The sequence below is a fragment of the Tachypleus tridentatus genome, chromosome 8, assembly GCF_004210375.1.
Source record: "Tachypleus tridentatus isolate NWPU-2018 chromosome 8, ASM421037v1, whole genome shotgun sequence".
In the NCBI taxonomy this organism is placed as follows: Eukaryota; Metazoa; Arthropoda; class Merostomata; order Xiphosura; family Limulidae; genus Tachypleus; species Tachypleus tridentatus.
The window spans coordinates 54,550,007-54,573,546 of record NC_134832.1 but is presented as its reverse complement, the minus strand read 5'-3'; the positions used below and the strand labels follow the sequence as shown (position 1 = coordinate 54,573,546).

At 36.5% G+C, this 23,540-nt stretch overlaps 1 protein-coding gene across 1 annotated transcript; it reads left to right on the top strand.

Annotated features, from left to right (window-relative positions):
- Window positions 1–271: 271 nt before the first annotated feature.
- On the top strand, window positions 272–14,328 carry LOC143223910 (cell adhesion molecule DSCAM-like). Its single transcript, XM_076452385.1, has 3 exons — window positions 272–331; window positions 11,452–11,662; window positions 14,012–14,328. Exons 1-3 carry the CDS (start codon window positions 272–274, stop codon window positions 14,326–14,328), a joined length of 588 nt encoding a protein of 195 aa, XP_076308500.1.
- Window positions 14,329–23,540: the final 9,212 nt, after the last annotated feature.

Below are 23,540 nucleotides of genomic sequence, written 5' to 3'. Positions count from 1 at the left end.
TATTTGTCTCAGTAAATATCTAGTCAAAACATGGAGAAAATAAGTAAAACAATAAAATTACAGATATTTTAATCAGATACCACCTTACAAAATTTTAGTTTTATTATTTTTTCTGACACAAACAGACATTAATACAATTATCAGGCCATATACTGCTAGTAGAAGTCTTGTGAGTTTCCATCTTGGTTGTGAGTCGTTGAAATTCCGATTTATATGTTGTCAAGGCTGTACGAATTAGCTCCGTCAGGTGTTGATTTGTAAGGACTGCACAATGACTTCACAAACATCATTACAGAGTACAGTGATTCACAGCATTGTGTTGTGCTGGAAAGTGAGATAAGTCGCACACTCGTTTTCTTCAGTTCAGGATATTTTACTTCAAGAACTTGCTTCCAGAACTCAATTGTAGAATGGGATCTTTAGATCCAGGTCTTCCTGTAGTTCTATTAGTTCCATTTCCACAGCAGATGGCTCTGTAACCAGAGGTTCGAGAATTGGACAACCATCAGTGATCACATCAACCATGAATGGATTTACAAGAAAGGTGAAGCAGGGTTTCAGTTTTTGCAAGTCCTCAAACCTGTCCAGGATATTATAAAGCAGTCCTTGTAATTTATCTTTGTATTCTTCCGGTTTGTGGTCTTTTATTTCAATATCAGATAATGTATTTACTCTCCTTTTGAGATTGGGAAAGTCACTGAAGTTTCTTGACAATATGTCTCTTCGAAAAAGTCTTATTTTATTCTGAAAGCTGAAAATTGTCTGAATAAGATCAGAAAAAAATCTTATCCTTCCTCTGGAGTGCCAAGTTGATAGTTTGCAGATGATTCATTATATCAGTAAGGAACATTAGATCTTGCATCCATTCATCATTTCCCAGTTGAGGATAAAATATTTTCTTTTCTTCAAGCAAAATAATAGAAGGCTCCAATAGATTCACAAACCAATTTAAGACATTGCTGACTGACAGCCACCTCACATGCAGTAGAAAAAGACATCACTGGTTGACAGCCACTTCACAATGCAGTAGAAAGAGACATCACTGGTTTTATCTTCAAGCTCCAGTTCTTCAATAAACATTTTGAACTGTCGGTGGGTCTTCCCATTTAAACGTATGAAATTGACAATTTCAAGAACAAATTTCATAACATCTTCATACTTAAAGTATTTGGCTGCCAGGTGTTCACAATGAACAATGCAATGAACAGGGAAAAACTGCAATTAATCCTGCATTTTTTCCCACCATTGCAGGTGCTCCATCTGCTGCAACACTGACGAGTTTATCCAGTGGAATATCAGCATTTGTTAAGGTTCTGTCAAGCGCATTTTTAATGTCAACACCACGAGTTGTGCCAGTAAGCCCAACATCTCTTCTTTCACAGTTACATCAGACGAAACATGACGAATAAATACCACCAGTTGTGGACAGTCTTGTACGTCTGTATGTTCGTCAAGGGCTAAGCTGAATGCAAGAGAATTCTTTGCATCATTTTGCATTTTGCCTGCAACATCAGCACTGATCTGGAAGATACGACTCTCTGCAGTGTGGCGTGAAGCTGGTGTTTGTGCTATTAGTCGCTGAAGTTTTGTGTTATTTGGATCTAACACTGCAACAACTTCAGCTATATTCTTCTTAACAAATTCACTACCAGAATATGAGCGTTTAGCACGAGCAGTATTCCACAATATAATACAACTAGCTTCAGTTGTTGTTTCAACTTCCTTACCATACGTTGTCAACAGTGTCTGATGGCTATTTAGTATTGATTTTAACACAGTTAACTTGTTTTTCAGTAATTCTGATTCAGGTGGATAATCAGACGAAATGTTTTTGTGATGTATTTCATAATAACGTTTCAAGTTATTGGTTTTGTAAAGACTGAGTAACACATTGCAGATAAGACACAAAGGTTTACCTCCTTAAACGGTGATTGCAAAATTTTCCTCTCACTCTGGCTTAAACTTTCTGTTTTCATGTTCATACTTTCGCTTCTTACAACTTAACGCCATCTTCCTTCACAAGAGGTTCACAAACACTTCTAAAAAATTAAAGTGAAAAGAAACAATAAGCTCCAACACGCGCAACACAAATAAACTCTACAACGCCCAGGATCACACTAACACTCCGCTAAATTCACTGCCCGCAACACAGCCACACACGCCACAATAACTAAAACTAACATTGTCAGCACAGACTTGTACGATTACCGGTTCTCCAGCACAATTCCTTGCTGATCCGAAATTTCTTTAATCCCTCATTCAAATCTAGCATTAAAATTAGGATTTCAATTCCTAACTATATTTATTCACTATGAACATTAAACTTACGTTTGAATCCAGTGGACACTCAGTTTATACCTGGTAAATAATTTCAAAGCTTAAAAATTATGTATTTACCTTTTATATTAATTGTGATATAAAAAGGAGCCGAGCTAACATATTTCCGCGAGCTACACATTATATGTCAAGGAGACGCGGTGTGGCCACCACATGGGCTAATGTTTAGAAAGATATAATAACAGGGATATTTGAAGTTTACTTGTTTAAATGCATATAAGGTTTCATTCTTTCCATAAACACCATTTAGAAGGAAAAGCTGTGTATTTTAACTGCTCAAAATGTTTGTTTGTTTTTTTATTTCGCGCAAAGCCACACGAGGGCTAACTGCGATAGTCGTCCCTAATTTAGCAGTGTAAGACTAGAGGGAAGGCAGCTAGTTATCACCACCCACCGCCGCCAACTCTTGGGCTACTCTTTTACCAACGAATAGTAGGATTGACCGTCACATTATAACGCCCCCACGGCTGAAAGGGCGAGCATGTTTGGTGCGACCGGTATTGTAACCTGCGACCCTCGGATTACGAATCGAACGCCTTAACTATCTGGCCATGCCGGACCTCTGTAATATTGTATTAGACATTTTTTTTATTTTTTTTTGTTAAAGAAAGCCAATATGAGTTAAAGTCAAATTTTGAAAATATATATTTCGTTTTATTAAATACTGAATTTTTGGAACATTTGTAACAATAAAAGTAACAACATTTTTATTACGTCTTTGATCTGTTTAATCTATATTATTGTTCGAAATAACTGCTTCTCATGAACAAGGACTTTATTTCTCCAGATTCAATCATTAATCGTATTAAAGGACACAATTTGTTTTTCCTTGTCTATAATGCGTAAAACACATAACCAACTCCAAAGAAAAATGTCCAGCTGGCTAAGCCTCATGTTTCCACTTGACAAGAACCAATCTGAAAAGGCCTGGTAACCTAGGCAGCTTAATGTTCACAAGCTGTGAAAGTCATCAATATTCTTTCACGTAGGGTCTTACAGAACACTCACAATAAAAGCGACCTGAAATACTTCCTGGCAGCCAGTCGGTCAGCTTGTAGGTTGATGTAGCGCCTCCAAAAGGTTTAAGCTAGGGGGTCGTGAATTAGTGTTGAACTTTTCGACGTAATCGATTCGCAGCTGGCTTCATTTGCTTCGTCAAATCTGCTTCAGGCGTCCATTCGGGTTTTAAAAGACAGAAAAAGGAACAAGTTGTGATATTTTTTATTTAATCTTGCGATGTTGGTCAGATTAACACGCTCGTATAACTTTTAAGAAAAGCAACTGGACAAAGAAACTTCATTGACCTTGAGAAGGTCACACGTAACTTTTTCTTCATCTATTATAACACCATTTCACTTTTTTATTTAGATTTTCAAACGCTCCAAGAGAAGTGAATTGCACGAATGATAAAATCTGTAATTCTATAAGCTTTCTTATGCAACATACGTAAGCCTAACGTTTGCCTTAGATATTAATTGATTTACTAGTTAAAACAAAAAAGGAAGACTCCGAAACATTGGTAGGAAAATAAATAAATATATTAGTGTTCCAATTGTTTAAATGAAGTCTAAACGAACTCCACGTAGCGTTTATATTATTAACTTGTGCAAATACATAAAGGACACCAGCCTCGGTTATAAGAAATTCCATTAATAAACAAACATCACCAGATAAACACTTTTTGAAATCTTGCATAAATCTACCAAGAAACTATTGAATCAAATTTTGCTACACTTTCTAAGTTAATAACACATTCAAGAGCACACTCATTCATCTCGTCTTCATCTTATGTAATTCTATATAATTAGTGAGTTAAACAACTAGAGCTAACTAAGTCACGCCCCACTCTTTCACAATGAAAAGACCACTAATTTAGAATAGCTATAGAATTCACGGAAACCACGTGATCAGCCTAGTGGAAAACTGCGTTTTATACTTAACGCGAATATTTTGAAGTACAGAAAATTCTTTAATTAACAGCGGATTTAAACCTTGCGTACGTTTCTTTGATTAAAAACCAGACCGTCGGATTCAATAATACACAACAGTATGTTCAGTATTTTGTGGTACGCACGTCTTTAGTTCAAAGGTGAATTTTTCGTTATCCAGCGCTGCTATTTTTTAAATGCTGATTTGTTTTTAAAAGAGAAGTCACAAGGAAATAAAACTCGTTCATTGAATGATTTTAGTCCTGTATTTAGCGAAAGTGTCGCCAAATATAGGTTTGCAATGTTTTTGTAGTCCAGTTATTAGTTTTGTAAATAAAGGGTGTCGTCAGGCACGTGTCTCCTTGTTTCATAATAGTAGAAAAACATTTACGAATTCACGTTTCTCCAAAATTTGATCGCGGGTTCGAATCCCGGTCGCGTTAAACATGCTCGCCCTTTCAGCCGTGTGGGCGTTATAATGTGACGGTCAATCCCACTATTCGTTGGTAAAAGAGCAGCCCAAGAGTTGTCAGTGGGTGGTGATGACTGGCTGCTTTCCCTCTAGTCTTACACTGCTAAATTAGGGACGGCTAGCGCAGATAGCCCTCGAGTAGCTTTGTGCGAAATTCAAAACAAACAAACAAACAAATACAGAGTATAAATGAGGTACTGTAAAGGAATATAAGTAAACACATCTTGAAGAAATTTTAAAATCCAGCCTCGAGAAAAACTGATGCAGGTCTATTTCATTTTTCGGAAATTACATTTTAAGTTATTTTCTAGACAAAAAGGATAAACGTTCTCTGTACGTACAGTTGGAAATTACGTTTTCATTGTTTTCCGAAAACTAGGAATGAGCTTTGTGTGTGTGTGTGCTCGAAATGGACTTTCATTCTGTGTAAATCATTCTCGATAGGTTAGACTCCACCTGTTGGATTAAACATTGCTTTTCAACTGAAAGCTTCCATCGGCGATGTTATATGATTAAATGACAGTAGAAACTGCTTTTGTCCATTACATAAAGAGCACAGCTACAATTGTATTCTATGCTCAGACGAGTAATAAAGGCACATTTGATTTTATTCAAAATAATAATAAGCAATCAACAGGAACTTGTTTGGTCTTAAAAAAGAGCTATATTTCATGCATTGATACAAAGTATAGCTTAGCATTTATACAGGCAGTGCAGTTTTGTTTGGCTTCTTAAAAGCGATTAGAATAACAAAACCACAGACACGAACCAGGAACTTGTGACAAACTACCTTGTTATCGACTGTTATACGACTTTTAGAGAACATGTATTCCAATACAAAATTGTTGGTTTCGTTCGGCTAATACCAATACGTTTTTTTTGAACGATAGTTTATAGACTAGTAATGTTTTCTATATGGAATGTTTTTCTTATGTGAACGGCGAATTTAAGCGAAAGTCAAGTATTTTTGATGTGCTACTTTCTTACCTGTAATATGGTTTAATAAATAATAGTGTAGTTAGTTGTAAGGTTAAAATGCATTAAATAATGGAACATAAAGTAGTAAAGATACATTGCCAATACTAAGAAATCGATTTATACCGGGGACCTTCTCTGTAACCAATAATAAAAGGTGTATTACACTAGGTAACAAAATGTTTACTTTTACTTGTTCCTGGACAGAAAGTGTTATTTCCCAATTGCTTTTGCTTAAAAATAAATGGAAAAGAACATTTTTTTTTCCTTCAAACTTTGCTTTTGTGACCTGGGAGCGTATAATGAAAACATGATGGGAGACTATATTTGGGATCTGATACGTGAAAGTGATTTACATTACAGTTGCAAATCTCGAAAAACTACTCACTTCTAAACATTTTTGTATAACTTTAGTATAAATACATGTAAATCTTGATTCATATGTTGTTTTATTCAGACCTTATGTAAATGAAAATGTGCAAATTTGCCCGTTTTTACATATAAAATAGGTTAATTTATAAATTTCATTATCCAGGTCACAAAAGCAAAGTTTGAAGGGAATAATGGTAATTTTCTGTACTTTTACAAGATAAACAATTAAGAAATAACACATACTATTCAGGAACAAAATATGTGTTACACAGTGTTATTATTCATTTCACAAACCAAGTATGCTACTCTATATTATTCAAGTGTATGTTCACGTCACATATGTTTGTGGATGTATATTTTAGTAGGTAATAGAAGCCCCTCAGTGGTTCAGCGGTATGTCTGCGGACTTACAACTCTAAAAATCGGGTTTCGATATCCGTGGTGAGCAGAGCATAGAGAGCCCATTGTGTAGCTTTGTGCTTAATTCAAAACAACAACGATAGGTGGCAGACATCTCACTAGAAAAGTAGTTTAGTTATAAACGCAATTTATTCAGATTTATTTCATATGATTTTTGTGTCTTGTGATAATGCCTTTCTTTATTCAGGTCCTTGAAGAATAGCTGATTAGAGTTGTTCCACTTGAAAGACCAATTACTGTTGCTGATACAGTTTTTTAAAAAAATAACCTTTATTATGGTCCAATTTTAAGAGAATTGTTTGTTTTCTTTGCTATTTCAAAACTCCTTAAAGGTTTGTAACCATGTTGGTTCTCCATTAGCAACATATGTTGAGCTATTGAACGTAACATTTATATAATATGTATACCAAGGAAACACTATCACATCTTTATCTCAAATATGATTATAGCCCTCATACGTCTTTTGATACTGGGCCATGAGTATCCTATAAAATGCTTTTTGGTAAAAGTGTATCTTCCATTACTCGTTTCCTTCTTTCGATTTAATTAGTGGTTCATTTTTAGTCATTTCCTGCCATAAGTCTCACATTTTGAATATATTTTTGTCATTTGGAACACACTTAAAATAATCAGAAGGTGATTCTGAAATGAAGTTTCGTAACGTTAAACTCTACCTTAATTTCTAGGCTAATAATGAAACATTTGAAAATTTATTTCGCTGTTAAATAAATCCATACCGAAATATTCTGAATACGTTTAATGAAATATTGATTTCTCACTACATACGTTAATGTAAGTTATGACAGTGTTGTTAAGCGCTGTTTCCTGGCGCTCGTAAGACCACTGCATCATTGATGAATACATATTTCATACAAGACTACTTTGTTTTTGGATCGAATTTATATGAATCACTAACGGTAACTTTTAGTCTCATATGTATTATTTAAGCGTTCCAAGACTTTGGATCACTAGATGTAGTTACTAATCATCACCTTTATAAATATACCCCTAATGTCGCTTGTATTACTCGTATCAATCGCTCGTTGTTTTATTGTGAGAACTCCCAGCCGTGGAGGAGTTATAATGTGACGGTCAATTCCACTATTCGTTGGTAAAAGAGTAGCCCAAGAGTTGGCGGTGGGTGGTGATGACTAGCTGCCTTTCCTCTAGTCTTACACTGCTAAATTAGGGACGGCTAGCGCAGATAACCCTCGAGTAGCTTTGCGCGAAATTGAAAAAAAACAAACAAACCGTTTCGTTTCTACTAAAGCTGAACAAACGATTAAGTTTCCTTGAAAATTAAGATACGTTTTCACACAGTACAAAATACTCCAATGTTTACTGGAGAGAACTATGGAAGTGAGATGACATGTGAAGGTTATAAAACAATTATACAAAATAATATTTCAATGAGATGCTTTTCTTTATGCAAACCTAACCCTCTGAAATACAGCTTTTAGACTCCATCAGCGGGCATTTAAGTTTCTGCTAAACTCTAGTTTATGCTATGAGAGAGAACCAATTTCAAATGTAATTATAAATCATATGTTTTCTATATTTCTTTTCAAGTTCACCTCAGTCTTTTAAATGCCATTCTGATTATTTTACATGTAGATTCATGTCTGGTAATGTTTATCAAAAGTAATGGGTACATTTCTTTTCTTGTATAAGTAAATATCCAAATCATTTGTTTCATTTCAATCTAAATGGTAATGTTTCTGAAAACAAAATCCCACTGAAGAACTCGGCTGTTGTGTACGACGTCTTTGTGTATCTTACATAATTTTTTGTGTTTATTTTTATTATTCTTATTTCTCAAGAAACTAAAAGAAGGAAAAAGCTAAACTTTGGCGGTCTTATACTTCTAAACAAGTACCTTATTTGTGTTCCATCTCAGACATTTTGTTATAATTTTCAGTCATGTTTTATCAGTGTATAAAACTTATGTTAACATATTTTATTCGACGCACTATTTTATTCGTTTAATAATTTTAAAGAAATTGATCCTCTAATTTTAGGAAATTTATCTGCAGTGAAGCATCTGTTTAACACATGTACTTTAAAGTCATCAAATGTCTCAAAATTTGAATATAAATATTCAATATCTAAGAGCTCTAGGCCCGCCATGACCGGGTGGTTAAGGCACTCGAATCGTAATCGGAGGGTCACGGATTCCAATCCCTGTCACACCAAACATACTTGCTGAGGGGGCGTTAAAGTGTGACGATCAATCCCACTATTCGCTGGTAAAAGAGTAGCCCAAGAGTTGGCGGTGAGTGGTGATGACTAGCTGCCTTCCCTCTAGTCTTACACTGCAAAATTAGGGACGGCTAACGCAGATAGCCTTCATGTAGCTTTACGCGAGCTTCGAAACAAACCAAACTAAGAATACCTCTTTAATAAATAAACACGAGACATTACTTTGAAGGTCGCGTGAAAGTTGATATAATTAGCACCATTATAAATGCGAAAAGATATCGAAATTGCGTAAGGTTTGCTGTCGTGGACAAGACGATACAATGCAATATAAATCAAGATTGCTGCGCTCGGAATATTTAATATTAGTTAAGCCGCTAGCAAAGTTTACCGAACAAAGTATTTGTAACTCGCGAAATTATGCAGACAAACAAGGTTGGAATTTCTAATGTTGCATAATTGCCACGAAATTTGTCATCGTAGTGTTAGAAGTTTCCTTATCGCCGAACGTGTACATGCCACATCTAAGATAAATGATCTATTCACCGTTTAATCGAATTTCCTCCCAAGACCACGTAGAATAGGCAAGGGAATCCCTTAGCCAAGTATAAAAAGGCGTTTATTTAAGTGTGCTATTCGCAAAATCTGTAGGCACTATGGTTTTACGTTTATAAACAATGAAACAGACAAGCTGCCAGTGATACGTAATAGCCTTTACTACACACGTACGAATACTTTCGTTAACAGATCAGTATAGTGCCGATCAAACAAAATATCTTCTTGTTTATTTTGCGATGGTAAATACAAATATTATTGTTAACAAAAACATTGTTAATATTTTGTATTTTATGCGCTCCAGTTTGTTTGTAATCGTACTATATAAAAGAAATTATTAATATTTTAAACTGAAATTAAAGTTGTTAAGCGTGTCATGTTACTAATGAACCATTCGTCGACGTCTTCATTAGGCTTAATTAAAAGAGATAAATAATAAAAAAACGCGCTAAACGTTATTCTTCAAATCAAAGATTTCCCGTTTATTATCTCGAGTTTGTTTATCAAAACCTTGAAGAGAGGTCTATATAAAGAACTTAATGTAAAGAACATGCTTAGGTCTTAATGATAAAGTTGCTTGTTGAATTTTGCGCAAAGCTACTCGAGGGCTATCTGCGCTAGCCGTCCCTAATTTCGCAGTGTAAGACTAAAGGGATGGCAGCTAGTCATCACCACTCACCGCCAACTCTTGGGTTACTCTTTTACCAACGAATAGTGGGATTGAATGTCACATTATAACGCCCCACGGCTGAAAGAGCGAGCATGTTTGGTGCGACGGGGATTCGAACCCGCGACCCTCAGATTACGAGTCGAACGCCTTAACACACTTAGCCATGCCGGGCCCTAATGATAAAGTAATAGATCTATCCGTTAAAAAAAAAGAAAAACGAAAAGCGTAAATCTGGTTGAAATTACAGACAGAACAATATTCCGTGTGAAGAAAATACGTAATTGAGTAAATGTGTTTTAGTTGTGTGAAAAACCTATTACTTTCACACTTTTCTACTTTCAAAGGTGACGATAATATTGTGGTAAAACACGTGTTCAGGTGCTGGTACAACCACAGAAACCTAACGCCATGTGACTGTTGTTGATGGCATGAAAAACGAATTAATATTAATTATATTTTGTGTTCTTGTTCTGATTCAGAAGTGTGATGTATTATTTACAAATTAAAGACATAACTTACTTCTGTAGCCTTTTTGTAATCCAATTTGAAACATATATATTAGGGCATCATGCTGCGGTTAGTACTATTTAAAGTAAACAATACAGACATTTTGTAAACACAAGATTTGGTAAGTGCTAATGTAGAGTGGATATCCTAACCCATGAGCCTGGCTACGGTTCATTTTTTACATATTTCTTATCAATGAAAGGCAAATTTTTGTTTACCAGATAACCTTTGACTGACATCCATGTCATTTCTTATTTATAATGTCGAAATGTTTACATGATTGCGAGAAATGACGATTTGTATTCTTCTAAATAGATTCTAAATTGACGGATATTATTACCTCATCTAACAAAAGACTGCCTGGCATGGCCTAGCGCGTAAGGCGTGCGACTCGTAATCCGAGGGTCGCGGGTTCGAGCCCGCGTCGCGCCAAACATGCTCGCCCTCCCAGCCGTGGGGGCGTTATAATGTGACGGTCAATCACACTATTCGTTAGTAAAAGAGTAGCCCAAGAGTTGGCGGTGGGTGGTGATGACTATCTGCCTTCCCTCTAGTCTTACACTACTAAATTAGGGACGGCTCGGTGCAGTGGGCTAACAACCTACTCACTTAAATACTTGTTGAAGAATCCGCAAGCGATTGCGGCCCTATGTTCCTAGATGGAATCTAATGGTGATAACTAACTAACAAAAGACTTGTGTTAATGTTAACACTTCAGTAATGATTGTATGTCAAGTTTTAGGGGTCATTTAATTGTTTGTTTCTAATATATATGCTCGAGTTTACCCAAAGACCTTCTTTTCGATCTTTATTAGAAAATAGTACTTCGTATAAATTGCGTGCATTTAGAAATACTGAATGTATTATATATATATGACAGCATAGAAACACATTGCTAAGAATGACGTTGCGGTTAGATCAGTTATGTAAACATGACAATTCTATAAACTAAGTTGTTTGCATCATTAAATACAATAAATCGTTTCAACCTAATACTTTTTTTTACTAATGCTCACCAGGTGTCGTGGGTTCGTCAACGCGATCTCCACATACTTACCGTTGGCAGTTACACTTACACGAGTGACCAGAGGTTTAAATCACTACATATTGATGGTAAAACGGACTGGACTTTGAAGATTCAATATACTCAAAAGCACGACGCCGGAGTTTATGAGTGCCAAGTTAGCACTGAACCAAAGATGAACCTAAGTATTAAGCTCAATGTGGTTGGTAAGTGTTACTTACGTTCAAGTATTAAGCTCAATGTGATTGGTAAGTGTTACTTACGTTCAAGTATTAAACTCAATGTGATTGGTTTATCGTTAAGTGAGAGGAGTGTCGTTAAGAAATATTTAATAACCAAACCCAATGATATTCCTAGGATAATCGTCTGAAGGTTAATAAGTATCCAATGAGACAATTAAACTGTACGAGAGAAAAATTGATATTTGTTCTTCAGTATCTAAGGTTACAAATCAGTTACTCATTGTGTAACAATGTTGAGCCTCCTGTGTGTGTGTGTTTTCACGACATTCATATATGTTTTCTCACATTCACCGACATGGAGTTCCCCCCTAGTGGCGCAACGAAATGTCTACAGACTTAAAACGTTAGAAACTGGGTTTCGATTCATTAGAGGGCGTTAGCGTTCAACACAATCACCCACTCATTTATAGAGTGTAACTTACTGGTCCAACATTCTGAGGTCCTTAACTTTCTCGTACCTTTTAGTTTCTTTTCAGTTGTTGGCTTCTGATTGGTTTGCTACAGATTGTGTTAATTTAGTTTTAACCTATTTTATCTCAATTTACGTTTATTTACAATCCGCGGGTTATACAGTGGCTGTATGATTAGTATATTTTATTAGTTATTTTGCTCTATTAAAAGCTTTCTTTGATATTCCTCTATAATTTTTTTATTTGGACATGTTTAATCCTATTGGTCTGAAACTCACTAGCTTGGACATGTTTAATCCTATTGGTCTGAAAGTCGCTAGCTTGGACATGTTTAATCATATTGGTCTGAAAGTCACTAGCTTGATCATGTTTAATTCTATTGGTCTAAAAGTCCCTAACTTGAACATGTTTAATCCTATTTGTCTTAAAGTCACTAGCTTGAACATGTTTAATCATATTGGTCTGAAAGTCACTAACTTGAACATGTTTAATCCTATTGGTCTGAAAGTCACTAGCTTGAACATGTTTAATCCTATTGGTCTGAAATTCACTAGCTTGGACATGTTTAATCCTATTGGTCTGAAAGTCACTAACTTCAACATGTTTAATCCTATTGGTCTGAAAGTCACTAGCTTGGACATGTTTAATCCTATTGGTCTGAAAGTCACAAACTTAAATCAGGTTTAAAACACATTTCTTTTGATTCGTAACGAACCAGATTTCTTAGGTAGAGAAATTGTTTACATAAAACTTTTTGTCTGTTTTGATTGTTTGTTTGTAATTAAACACAAAGCTACACAATAGGCTATCTGTGCTCTACCTATCACGGGTATCGAAACTCAGTTTCTAGCGGTGTGAGTTCTCCGACATACTGCTGTGCCACTGTGGTAAGGGAGGCTTATTCTTGCCGAAAACGGGTAGGAAACTTCAACCCGTTATGTGAAACTCTTAATCTAAAAGAAATGACGTAATAACACTTGGGAAATCAATATCCTACTAGTTTAATATTGACCTCTGTGTGTCCAGATACATTTGCGAAGGACTAACATAAACATAGATATTTGAAGTTAACGGAAAACAACTTATCGGGGCTTCATGGGGCTGGTCAATTAATTCACTAGGGCTGATTCAAATAACACATTTGTCACAGTAATATTAATTAATGAACTTTTCATTAACTGTAATAATCGGATTTTAAATCTAGTTTTATCGCGCAATTTTGGTCAAAATTACGGAACACGTATATTCATCGCATTCAGAATCAATATAACAGAATTGTTTACCAGTGTTTTGGATACACTACTGTAATGTCCACCAGGATTCCCTTACAAGAACGGAACACAAGCAGTGTCGTTTGAATTACAATCCAGCGCGAAACTGTGTTGACAAAAGTTCCAAGAAGCTTGGAAATGTTAGCAAATCTATAATAATAATAGTGTATTAATATAATGGTAATTGATAAAATAAGTTCGATCCACTTTTAACAAGTTCCTCATCAAATATTATTTATTTTGTGCCCAAAGATGTCACAGCTTTGAATATTGTGAAATACCTTAGCTCAACCGAAATGTTCATTTTAGGTAAAAATATAACGAAGTTTGTTTGAAGCATATTTATTTCAATGGAAGTTTGTTTTTATCTGGTTCAGATCATATCAGATGATTTTTGACATCCTGTTTGGTTGGCATAAAAGTTAAAACTCGTGTAGTTAATTCAAGGTACAAACTGAAAATTGTTTGAAGTAAGTTATTTCGGTTTAGTGTTTATATAAGTACTTCCGGGTATAACTTATATGATCAACTTAACACCGAAGAAAAGTCTTTAAGGACTACATTGGGAAAACAAAAACCAAAAACGAAGCTGGCTTTCAATTGCATCATTCTTAATGTTTTTGTTCGTGTAGTTGCCAAGGCAACAATACCTGGTGGGCCAAATATGTATATTCAAAGTGGAGGAACCTTCAATCTTACATGCATCATCACCGACAGCACCTCCCCTCCCACTTATGTCTTCTGGTACCATGATGGCCGCATGATAAACTACGACACCACCAGGGGGATCAGCGTCATCACGAACAAAGGATCCAAGTTAGTGAGTACTTTAAGAATAGAAAATGCCAGCTCTTCCCACTCTGGGAATTATTCCTGCACTCCATCGTATGCTGATCCAGCCAACATTACGGTCCATGTTCTAAATGGTAAGTCCAGAGTCTCTGCGTAAGAGACCGGTAACATAATAAGTACAGAAGCAAAGAATAAGACTTAAGAGTTAATGTTTTAAACTAGGGACTGGTTCAACCATTTCAGGAATAAGAAAATAATCCGACTGGTTCAACCATTTTACGAATAAGAGAATAATCCGACTGGTTCAACCATTTCCCTAATAAGAGAATAATCCGACTGGTTCAACCATTTCACTAATAAGAGAATAATCCAACTGGTTCAACCATTTCACTAATAATAGAATAATCCGTCTGATGTAAAAGTACCAGAGGTACGCGTGACATTGAAAGCCATATTTCATGTGTTTTCCTCAGTTAAGCCTATTTCGCTTTAACATGGCAGTAACATCTTCTCTACAAAATGTTTTAAAATATATTTTGCGTTAATAGAGCGATAACACCTTTTTTACAAAATGTCTTCAGAGCTATTTCGCCTTAAGAAAACGGTAACATCTTTTTCTATAAAATGTCTTTTAAATTTATTTCGTGCTAACAGAACGGTAACGCCTTCTCTACGAAGTATATTCAAACCGGTTCAATAATTTGCGACAACAAACAGTCAGACGGACAGACATACAAGTCTCTCAGAGCCCATGCAGTAGTATTTTAATACTTGTTAGCATGACCACTCGAGAGTTTCTTATAATTATTGAAGTAATTTCATCATTCTTTGAAATTAACAAATTGTCCCTGAATTATTACTGGACGGTAGAATAAGCAATTCTTGTCATTTTCGAAGTTAAATTGGCGAAAAAGTACAGTGAAACAGTTAGGTTTAATCCGTCATTATATTCGTGAAATATTTATGCTGATATGGAATAAAATATTTTCAATGTATTTTTTATTTCTTTTTTCTCACACACCTCACACGCACGTTCGAACTAGAACAACAATCAGTAGCAATATTACACTTATATTACGTTGCTACAATTGTAATACATCATCATTACAGAACAGGACATGAACCATACGTCGCTACAAAACACCATCTAACCTCTTTACATGTTTTAAACATGCAACACAGGTTTTACGACAGACTGATAACCGAATCGATGAGTGTGCGTGCCACGTTGCAGAGTGATTATTGGACTTACCTGAAGGTACGGGGTCGATCGAAGGGAAAAATCCATTCTATAAATAAATAATACATAGGTTTGGTCATAGGTTTGGTATATCGTGTCGACTGACGTTTTTTTTACTTGTTTAGTAAGGCATATTTTAACAGGGTGAAATAAAATAACAAAAACTTAAATAGCTTCAAAACGTCAAGTATGTAAAAGATTTTAAACATCAAAGAAAGCTTTCAACTTTCAGACAAACATTATGTCAATAAAGGATAGCTGACGCATTATTGAGGTTTCCTGGTATTCAGTTCAGAGGACCGAGTCTGTGTTTGTACAAACGAGCTTATAATAAGTATGTTTTAAACTGCATCACATTAGGAAAAAAAAATGAGTTGTTCTTTTTATAAATTAAGCACAAAGCTACATAATGGGCTACCTGTGCTCTGCCCACCACAGATATCGAAACCCGGTTTCGAGCGTTGTAAGTCCGCAGACATACGTTCCCCGCTGGGACAGCGGTAAGTATTCAGCATTACAACGCTAAAATCAGCGGTTTGATTCCCCTCGGTGGATACAGCAGATAGCCCGATACGGCTTTGATATAAGAAAACGCAAACCAGTAGACACACCGCTGTGCCACTAGTGAGGTAAAAAGAATGAGAAAATGAAACTTCAGTAGCTTTTTTTTTATCTTCTCACTGACGGGATCATTCCAATAGCTGAAGTAATTTACCGTCTTGATACATCATCTAGAAATTTAAAATAAGTTGTTTACGAAATCATTGGAAAACCTTTACATATACATACACATATATTTAACTTTTTGCCCTAAAATAGTAGTACCTTATTTGTCTTATTCTTATTTTTATTCTTCTTTACTTTGAAAAGCAGTCATCTTCCCAAAACTGTCTGCAGGCAGTGAAGGGTGATATAGGTATGGGATGTTGTGAGCTTGAGCACCTACATTTCGCTCTCCTAATTTCTATATCCCTTATTTCTATTGCTATTCCTTTACTTTATTTTTCCTCTACGTGAGACTGGCAAATGGAGGTTAAGATTAATAGACGGTGTATCTCCACCGCAATGTAAGTCCTACCTGAGCAGTCACCTCCAAAACCTAGGCTACCTTTTATATCCCACGTTATAGTTTGTACCCTCGAATCCTTTCAATTAGTGCAGTGTTGTTTCTTTTTATCTTTGTTGCGGCTTGTTTTTTTTGTTATAACAAACTAACACACACATATGTGTGTGTGTGTGTGTGTATATATATATATATATAGGTCGCCAATAGAAAACTAACTGTCCAACACTGAAACAGCAAAAATACAGGAACAAGTAATTATCAAATTCCTTCTTTTACACAAACTGAATAGTCTGCCATGAGTAAAAAAACAAAAGCTAACATCTTTTAGTTAAAACACGTGCCTCAATCTTATGGCATAAGTAAATTAATACGGTGTCTATAAATATGAGCGAGTAGCGGTTATTTTCTTGTAAATTAATTTCCCGCACTAATCATCTCGGTACATCACACAAATAGTAAACCTCTACAGGATAACTAATGTTCGTGTAATCTGAGCAGAGTTGTTGTTGTTGTTGTTTGCCTCTAACAAAAATTCTATTAACAAAGTCAGAACGAAGAAAAAAAATACCATGCCAATCGTGATTAACTGATATATTAAAATTGTGTATCTTTAGTTATAAACATGAAGAGGTCTCTTCTTGCGATTCCTCGATGAAAGTGCAAAAATGCGTGATGCGAGCGAATAACGTTCTATTATGTTTGTGTTGGTTGTTGTTGTTTCTCAAACTTGTTATAATTTGTTGTAGATTACTCTCTTATTTATAATGCTAATCACTTACGCTGTTTGAGTTAGTAACGTGGCGTATGTGTTATGACTCAAGCTTAGAACCAATTACTGGTCTTTCATAATGTTCGTTCCCTCTTCCCACATATGCCTTTCTTCAGCAGTTCTAAATCAGAATGGCTCTGAATGAATCTTAGAGGTCTCTAACCTGGCCGTTAAATTCACGTATCGCATAATTTGCTTTTTCAGTTAAAAATTCCAAATATAGAAATACCAAATATTGCAGAGAAAAACGAAACAAATCCTTTGCAATCTATCATCAATACACTCTAATTGTGGGTGAAACAACCTGATGTAGCTCTGAGCGCGCACACTGGATGCGCAGGACTGCTATGGAACCACGTTCTATAATCTCGTGAGTTTCCACACTCTTTCTCTCTGAGGTTTCCATGATGAGAATAACAAGGTTCGAGCCTTCCAACCTATAAAAGTACCTCAAAACGTGATAAAATATTCCCACTCCCCAATTTAGGTATAATAAAAATAATAACTTATTCTTTCGACATAATGTATCCTTTAATTAATTGAACGCAATTCTTTGATCGGCTTATTGTTTATTTAGAGTTTGTTTTGAATTTCGCACAAAGCTACTGGAGGGCTATCTGTGCGAGCCGTCCCTAATTTAGAAGTGTAAGACTAGAGGGCCGGCCCGGCATGGCCAAGCGTGTTAAGGCGTGCGACTCCTAATCTGAGGGTCACGGGTTCGAATCCCCGTCACACCAAACATGTTTGCCCTCCCTTTTAGCCGTGGGGGTGTTATAATGTAACCGTCAATCCCACTATTCGTTGGTAAAAGAATAACCCAAGAGTTGGCGGTGGGTAGTGATGACTAGCTGCCTTCCCTCTAGTCTTACACTGCTAAATTAGAGACAGCTAGCACAGATAGCCCTCGAGTAGCTTTGTGCGAAATTCAAAAAAACAAACAAGACTAGAGGGAAGGCAGCTAGTCATCACCACCCACCGCCAACTCTTGGGCTACTCTTTTATCAACGAATAGTGGGATTCACCGTCACATTATAACGTTCTCACGGCTGAGAGAGCATGGCGCGCTCAACAATGGCGAGCATGTTTGGCGCGATGGGGATGCGAGCCCGCGACTCTCAGATTACGAGTCGAACGCCTTAACACGCTTGGCCATGCCGAGCCCTTATTTAGAGTTAAAATTAATCCAGAATGTTTGTTTTTGGCCCATTTTATGGCAGCCCTCCCCCCAAAAAGCTTCACTCCCACCAGGAGGACCGCGACTCCCATTTTGGGAAACATTATTCTAATCTGATAATATTTAGCTTTGATATTTTTCCAGTCTTTTCTATTGTTGACGTCTGGCGCTTTTGTCTCGTAATCAAACATTTTCGTGTACACAGTCGATCAGCGGTTTTTTTCTTTCTTTTTTTTTTTGCCATTCTCTCTATCTGATTTCCTAGCCCAGAAAAGAAAAGAAAATACAGTTCTGTTGAACACAATATGTATTTTCTGTGATATAACGCTATTAACTCTCTCGTACTGATCTTATTTCAAATATCGCTATCTATATATATTCAGTTATTGTGATAATGGCGGAGTAGCAATAAAATCTACCCGGTTCGATTCCCTGTGGAGGGCAGAGCTCACAGACAGATTTGCACTAAAGCAAACAAATGTTGAAAGTGGTGTACTTATTATACTACGACTCAAGTTTTTAGAAACTGCCGGAAGTTCAAGAGGTCACTTCTATCTAAAATACCACAACTTTTAACCGCCGCATTGTGGCTCAAAGAAGAGCTCTGAGTTCGTTGTTGTTGTTTTGGTGTTTGTTTGTTTTTTCAAGTACAAACGTTTAGCTCATTGCTGCGTCATCTCATGACCGACTTAAGATCTTACAACAGTTTTAGATTCATGACGTTCGACCCTTTCGATTGTTGTTTGACAATACCAAAGATGTCGTAGATCAAGTTACTCTAATCCTGCCTAAAATAGTTTCAATTAGAAAGTAGACTGGTAGAAGTTGGTAGAAGAATACAGCTAATAAAAGGGTCTCATAAATTAGTTTACCCTAATCCTGCCTAAGCTAATTTCAAATGCCGCAGTTACTGAGGATTCCCTCTTGTTTTTCACCCTTCTTGCTCACGAACAATAACACGTAGATTTTATTAGACCTGAAAAAGGGGGAAAAAAAAAAAGATACTATGCTAAGTAAGGGATCTTTTTCTTCACATGGGGTATTATTATAAAGGGAAACAAATTCGCACAAATTGCAACTGTTTTCCACCAGAATAGATAATCGGTTGTGGTCCTGTTTCTGTAAACAATGATATTCTAATACCTTTGTATTATTCTTGGGGCCTGGCATGGCCTAGCGCGTAAGGCGTGCGACTCGTAATCCGAGGGTCGCGGGTTCGCGCCCGTATCGCGCCAAACATGCTCGCCCTCCCAGCCGTGGGGGCGTTATAATGTTACGGTCAATTCCACTATTCGTTGGTAAAAGAGTAGCCCAAGAGTTGGCGGTGGGTGGTGATGACTAGCTGCCTTCCCTCTAGTCTTACACTGCTAAATTAGGGACGGCTAGCGCAGATAGCCCTCGAGTAGATTTGTGCGAAATTCCAAAAAAAAACAAAAACAAAGTATTATTCTTGCTACTTATCACGCATCAGTTTTCATTCCTTGTACTTAACAACTTTATAATTCATAGTTAATTACCACGGAATATTAAGTGGTTGATAAGACTTGATATGAAAAAGTAAATACAAAGCATTAGTAATTCCTAAAATGCTCAGATATTACTTGTTCCCCCAAACAATTTTCCATACAGCCGTTACGTTTCTCGTGATTTTTTTTTTTTTTGGAATTTCGCGCAAAGCTACTCGAGGGCTATCTGCGCTAGCCGTCCCTAGTTCAGCAGTGTAAGACTAGAGGGAAGGCAGCTAGTCATCACCAACCACCGCCAACTCTTGGGCTACTCTTTTGACAACGAATAGTGGGATTGATAGTCACATTATAACGCTCCCATGTTTAAAAGTCCGAGCATGTTTGGTGCGATGGGGACTCGAACCCACGACCCACAGACTACGAGTCGAACACCTTAACCCACCTGGCCATGCCGGGCCGGTTTCTCATGAGAGTAACTTTCATTTATCTTATAAACTGACGAAACCTTTGTCACTTTTTAATTCCAATCGAGAAGCGGTAAGTTTACTGACTTAACGCTGAAATCCGTGGTTCGATTTCTCGCGGTGAACGCAGCGGATAGCTCAACGTGACTTAGCTCTAAACAAACAAGCCATTATTATTGTGTTGATAATAAACTAATTATGAACCGGAAGTATTCAAACCAAATCTTCGTAGTTTGATTTTAAACCAGTCAAGTAGCATTTATTCATGTTTATATCTGTAAAACATATAAGTTATTGAGTAATAGGTTATTTTGATTTTGAAACACAGTAGCCCTTATTCATGCCTCTATAACCTTCCTTATTCTGATGGCTCAGTAGCCTTATATATGTATGACTCAAAGATTTGTATCGACAATATGAGACATTTCAATACACACAACACATTTCAATAATGCACTGGTCTGTTTTCTTCAGACATGATATAAGTTAAAACAATGAGATTTGTATACAAAACAAAAATGGCCCTAGTAACATAAACGAAAACCTAGCAAAGTTCATTCACTTAGCTTCCTTTAGATAATTATTGTTGTCATGCGATAACACCCACGTGTTACATCCTGTTACCCACAGTCCCTAGAGGTCGGTTTTATAAAAAACCAAAATACCTACCAAGTAAAGTGATTGATTGATTAATTATATCATATCTGAAGAAGACAAACCAATGTGTTTGTCGAAACATGTAGTGTGTATTAAAATATTGTATTATGCTTACAAATCACTACGCTTCAAATCAAACAAGCTCGCCCTTTCAGCCGTGGGGACGTTATAATGTTACGATCAATCCCACTATTCGTTGGTAAAAGAGTAGCCCAAGAGTTGGCGGTGGGTGGTGATGACTAGCTGCCTGCCCTCTAGTCTTACACTGCTAAATTAGGGACGGCTAGCACAGAGAGCCCTCGAGTAGCTTTGTGCGAAATTTAAAAAACAAACAAACTAACGAACTAAAGCCATATAGCACTAAAAATCGGGTGAGTAGAACACGTATCCATATGTGTAACACCATGCTCAACAACAAACTAATAAACTCGTTCACGGCTGCGCATTAGCCCGTAAACACACCAGAGATCGCATCTTGTATCGACCTAAAAAGGAATAGCAGGTAACCGAAAATGTCTTCCCAACTTTCTAACTACCCGGATGTAAGCATTTTTTGGCAATTATAAACTACTCCGATTCTGCTAAGATTAAGGCCTAAATGTAAAAAAAAAAAAAAACAGAGAAAGAGAGATAAAATAATATATGTGACCCTGTGACCAGCTTTTGTAACGCCCTCCCAACTATCTCGCTGTCCAGACGTAAGCATCTCTTGACTTACCACAATTATTAACTGACTCGTATTTTGCCGAGACTAAGGCCTAAATGCAAAAAACAAAGACAAATAGATACTTATACGTGTATTCGTTTGACCTATTGATTAACCTCTTTAGGGTAATTTATAAAATTCTTTTTATCTCCATAACTTTCATATACATCCATTCATTACGTTGTTCGTTCCAAAAGTAATTACTTTAACCTCGTCTTATGTTTAGCTCAACTAATTGACGCTTCCAAATATCGACTGAACTTATAACTTCTTTTGTTGGTTTCTTTCCCTGAAAAAACTTATATTTTGATGCAGTAACCAACAAACAAATAGTCAGTTTCAGTAAAAGCATGGATGAAGAGCCGAATTTTGAAAGATAGGTTTGAGATATATGTAACCCAAGATAACTTATAATTCAGCTACTAGAGAAAGCAGTTTGGGCAGAACGGCATTTGATTTGCGATGACACCTGAACAAAGGTCACACACATATCAGCTAGTTTTTCTGCAGGTTGGCATTATCTTTGATCCTGGACTGTCATGATATTTTGCACAACATAAACCAGTGTGATAAAGAGGCGTCAGTTTATCTTGTACGAATAACGAGGAACTCTTATCTTATCTTATCTCTCTGAAATCCCTCTGTTGAACGTGACTGGGTTTTGGTTTCCTTTACTGACCCTGATGTATTGTTTGTTTAGAATTAAGCACAAAGCTACACAATGGGCTATCTATGCTCTGCCCACCACGGGTATCGAAACCCGGTTTTTAGCGTTGTGAATCCGCAGATTATTCCGTTGTACCGCTAGAGGGATACTGGTGTATTAGTGACACAAAAACACACCCCATATCCCATTAATACAACGGATCACAAGGTCGTGTTACCCTGAGGCAGGCTACAGGTAAGTTGTCCACTTGGACATTGTGTCTGCTCTGCAATGATAACTATGATAAATCGTAATAAAAAAAGTTATTAAGTTGCCAAGAGAGTATATCCTCTTTACATAGCTGTTCAGGTGCAGTGAATTCTGTTAAAAATCCTGGAATACGGAGAAATACAATGGAAAAAAAATTGTGTTTTACAGAGAATTGGAACAATACAAATACGATTTGTTAATAACTTATTAGTAATGGGTTTTATAAGTTGCTTATTCTCCAACAACCCCCTTTCATGCCCCGCTGGGACAGCGGTAAGTCTACGGATTTACAACGCTAAAGTCAAGGGTTCAATTCCCTTCAGTGGGCACAGCAGGTAGTCCAATGTGGCTTTGCGATAACAAAACACAAACAACCCTTTCTACGTCATTTAAGTACGTCACTATTTATTTTTGTAGCTAAACAGTTCACTTAAAAATATTAATTTCTACTTTTTTCTCGACGATTGATGTTTTGGAAAATATTTCCATAAAAAATAATATATGAAAGGTATATAATTTGTTACATGGTGACCTTAATTTCAAGAGGATTTGGAAGATATTACATATTATATATGTAGTTAGTGTAACTGACATATCTATGCCACTCTCAATTTCGTCTCTCCTTGACCTTTTGTGTGATGTCACCATTTTAGAACGTTTTACTAACATCAAAGTTGCACGTTCCTCCTCGACTTACCCATCGACCCAAAAACGATATTTTGATCTCCAGTCATCCTAATGAAACTCGCTGACAATAATGACTTTACTTCTTCCAAACATTGCTCTCAATCTATACCTGGCCAAGAGTGTTAAGGCGAGAGTCTCGTAATCTGAGGATTGCCGGTTCGAATCCCGGTCACACTAAACATGCTCGCCCTTTCATCCTTGGGGACGTTATAAGGTGACGGTCA

Excerpts from the sequence above, each read along its gene's own strand:
- LOC143223910 (XM_076452385.1), top strand. The coding sequence starts at position 272 with ATGACTTCACAAACATCATTACAGAGTACAGTGATTCACAGCATTGTG. Across the intron at positions 332-11,451 it reads GCATTGTGTTGTGCTGGAAA|GTGTCGTGGGTTCGTCAACG; the intron begins GTGAGATAAGTC and ends AATGCTCACCAG. Across the intron at positions 11,663-14,011 it reads TATTAAGCTCAATGTGGTTG|TTGCCAAGGCAACAATACCT; the intron begins GTAAGTGTTACT and ends TTGTTCGTGTAG.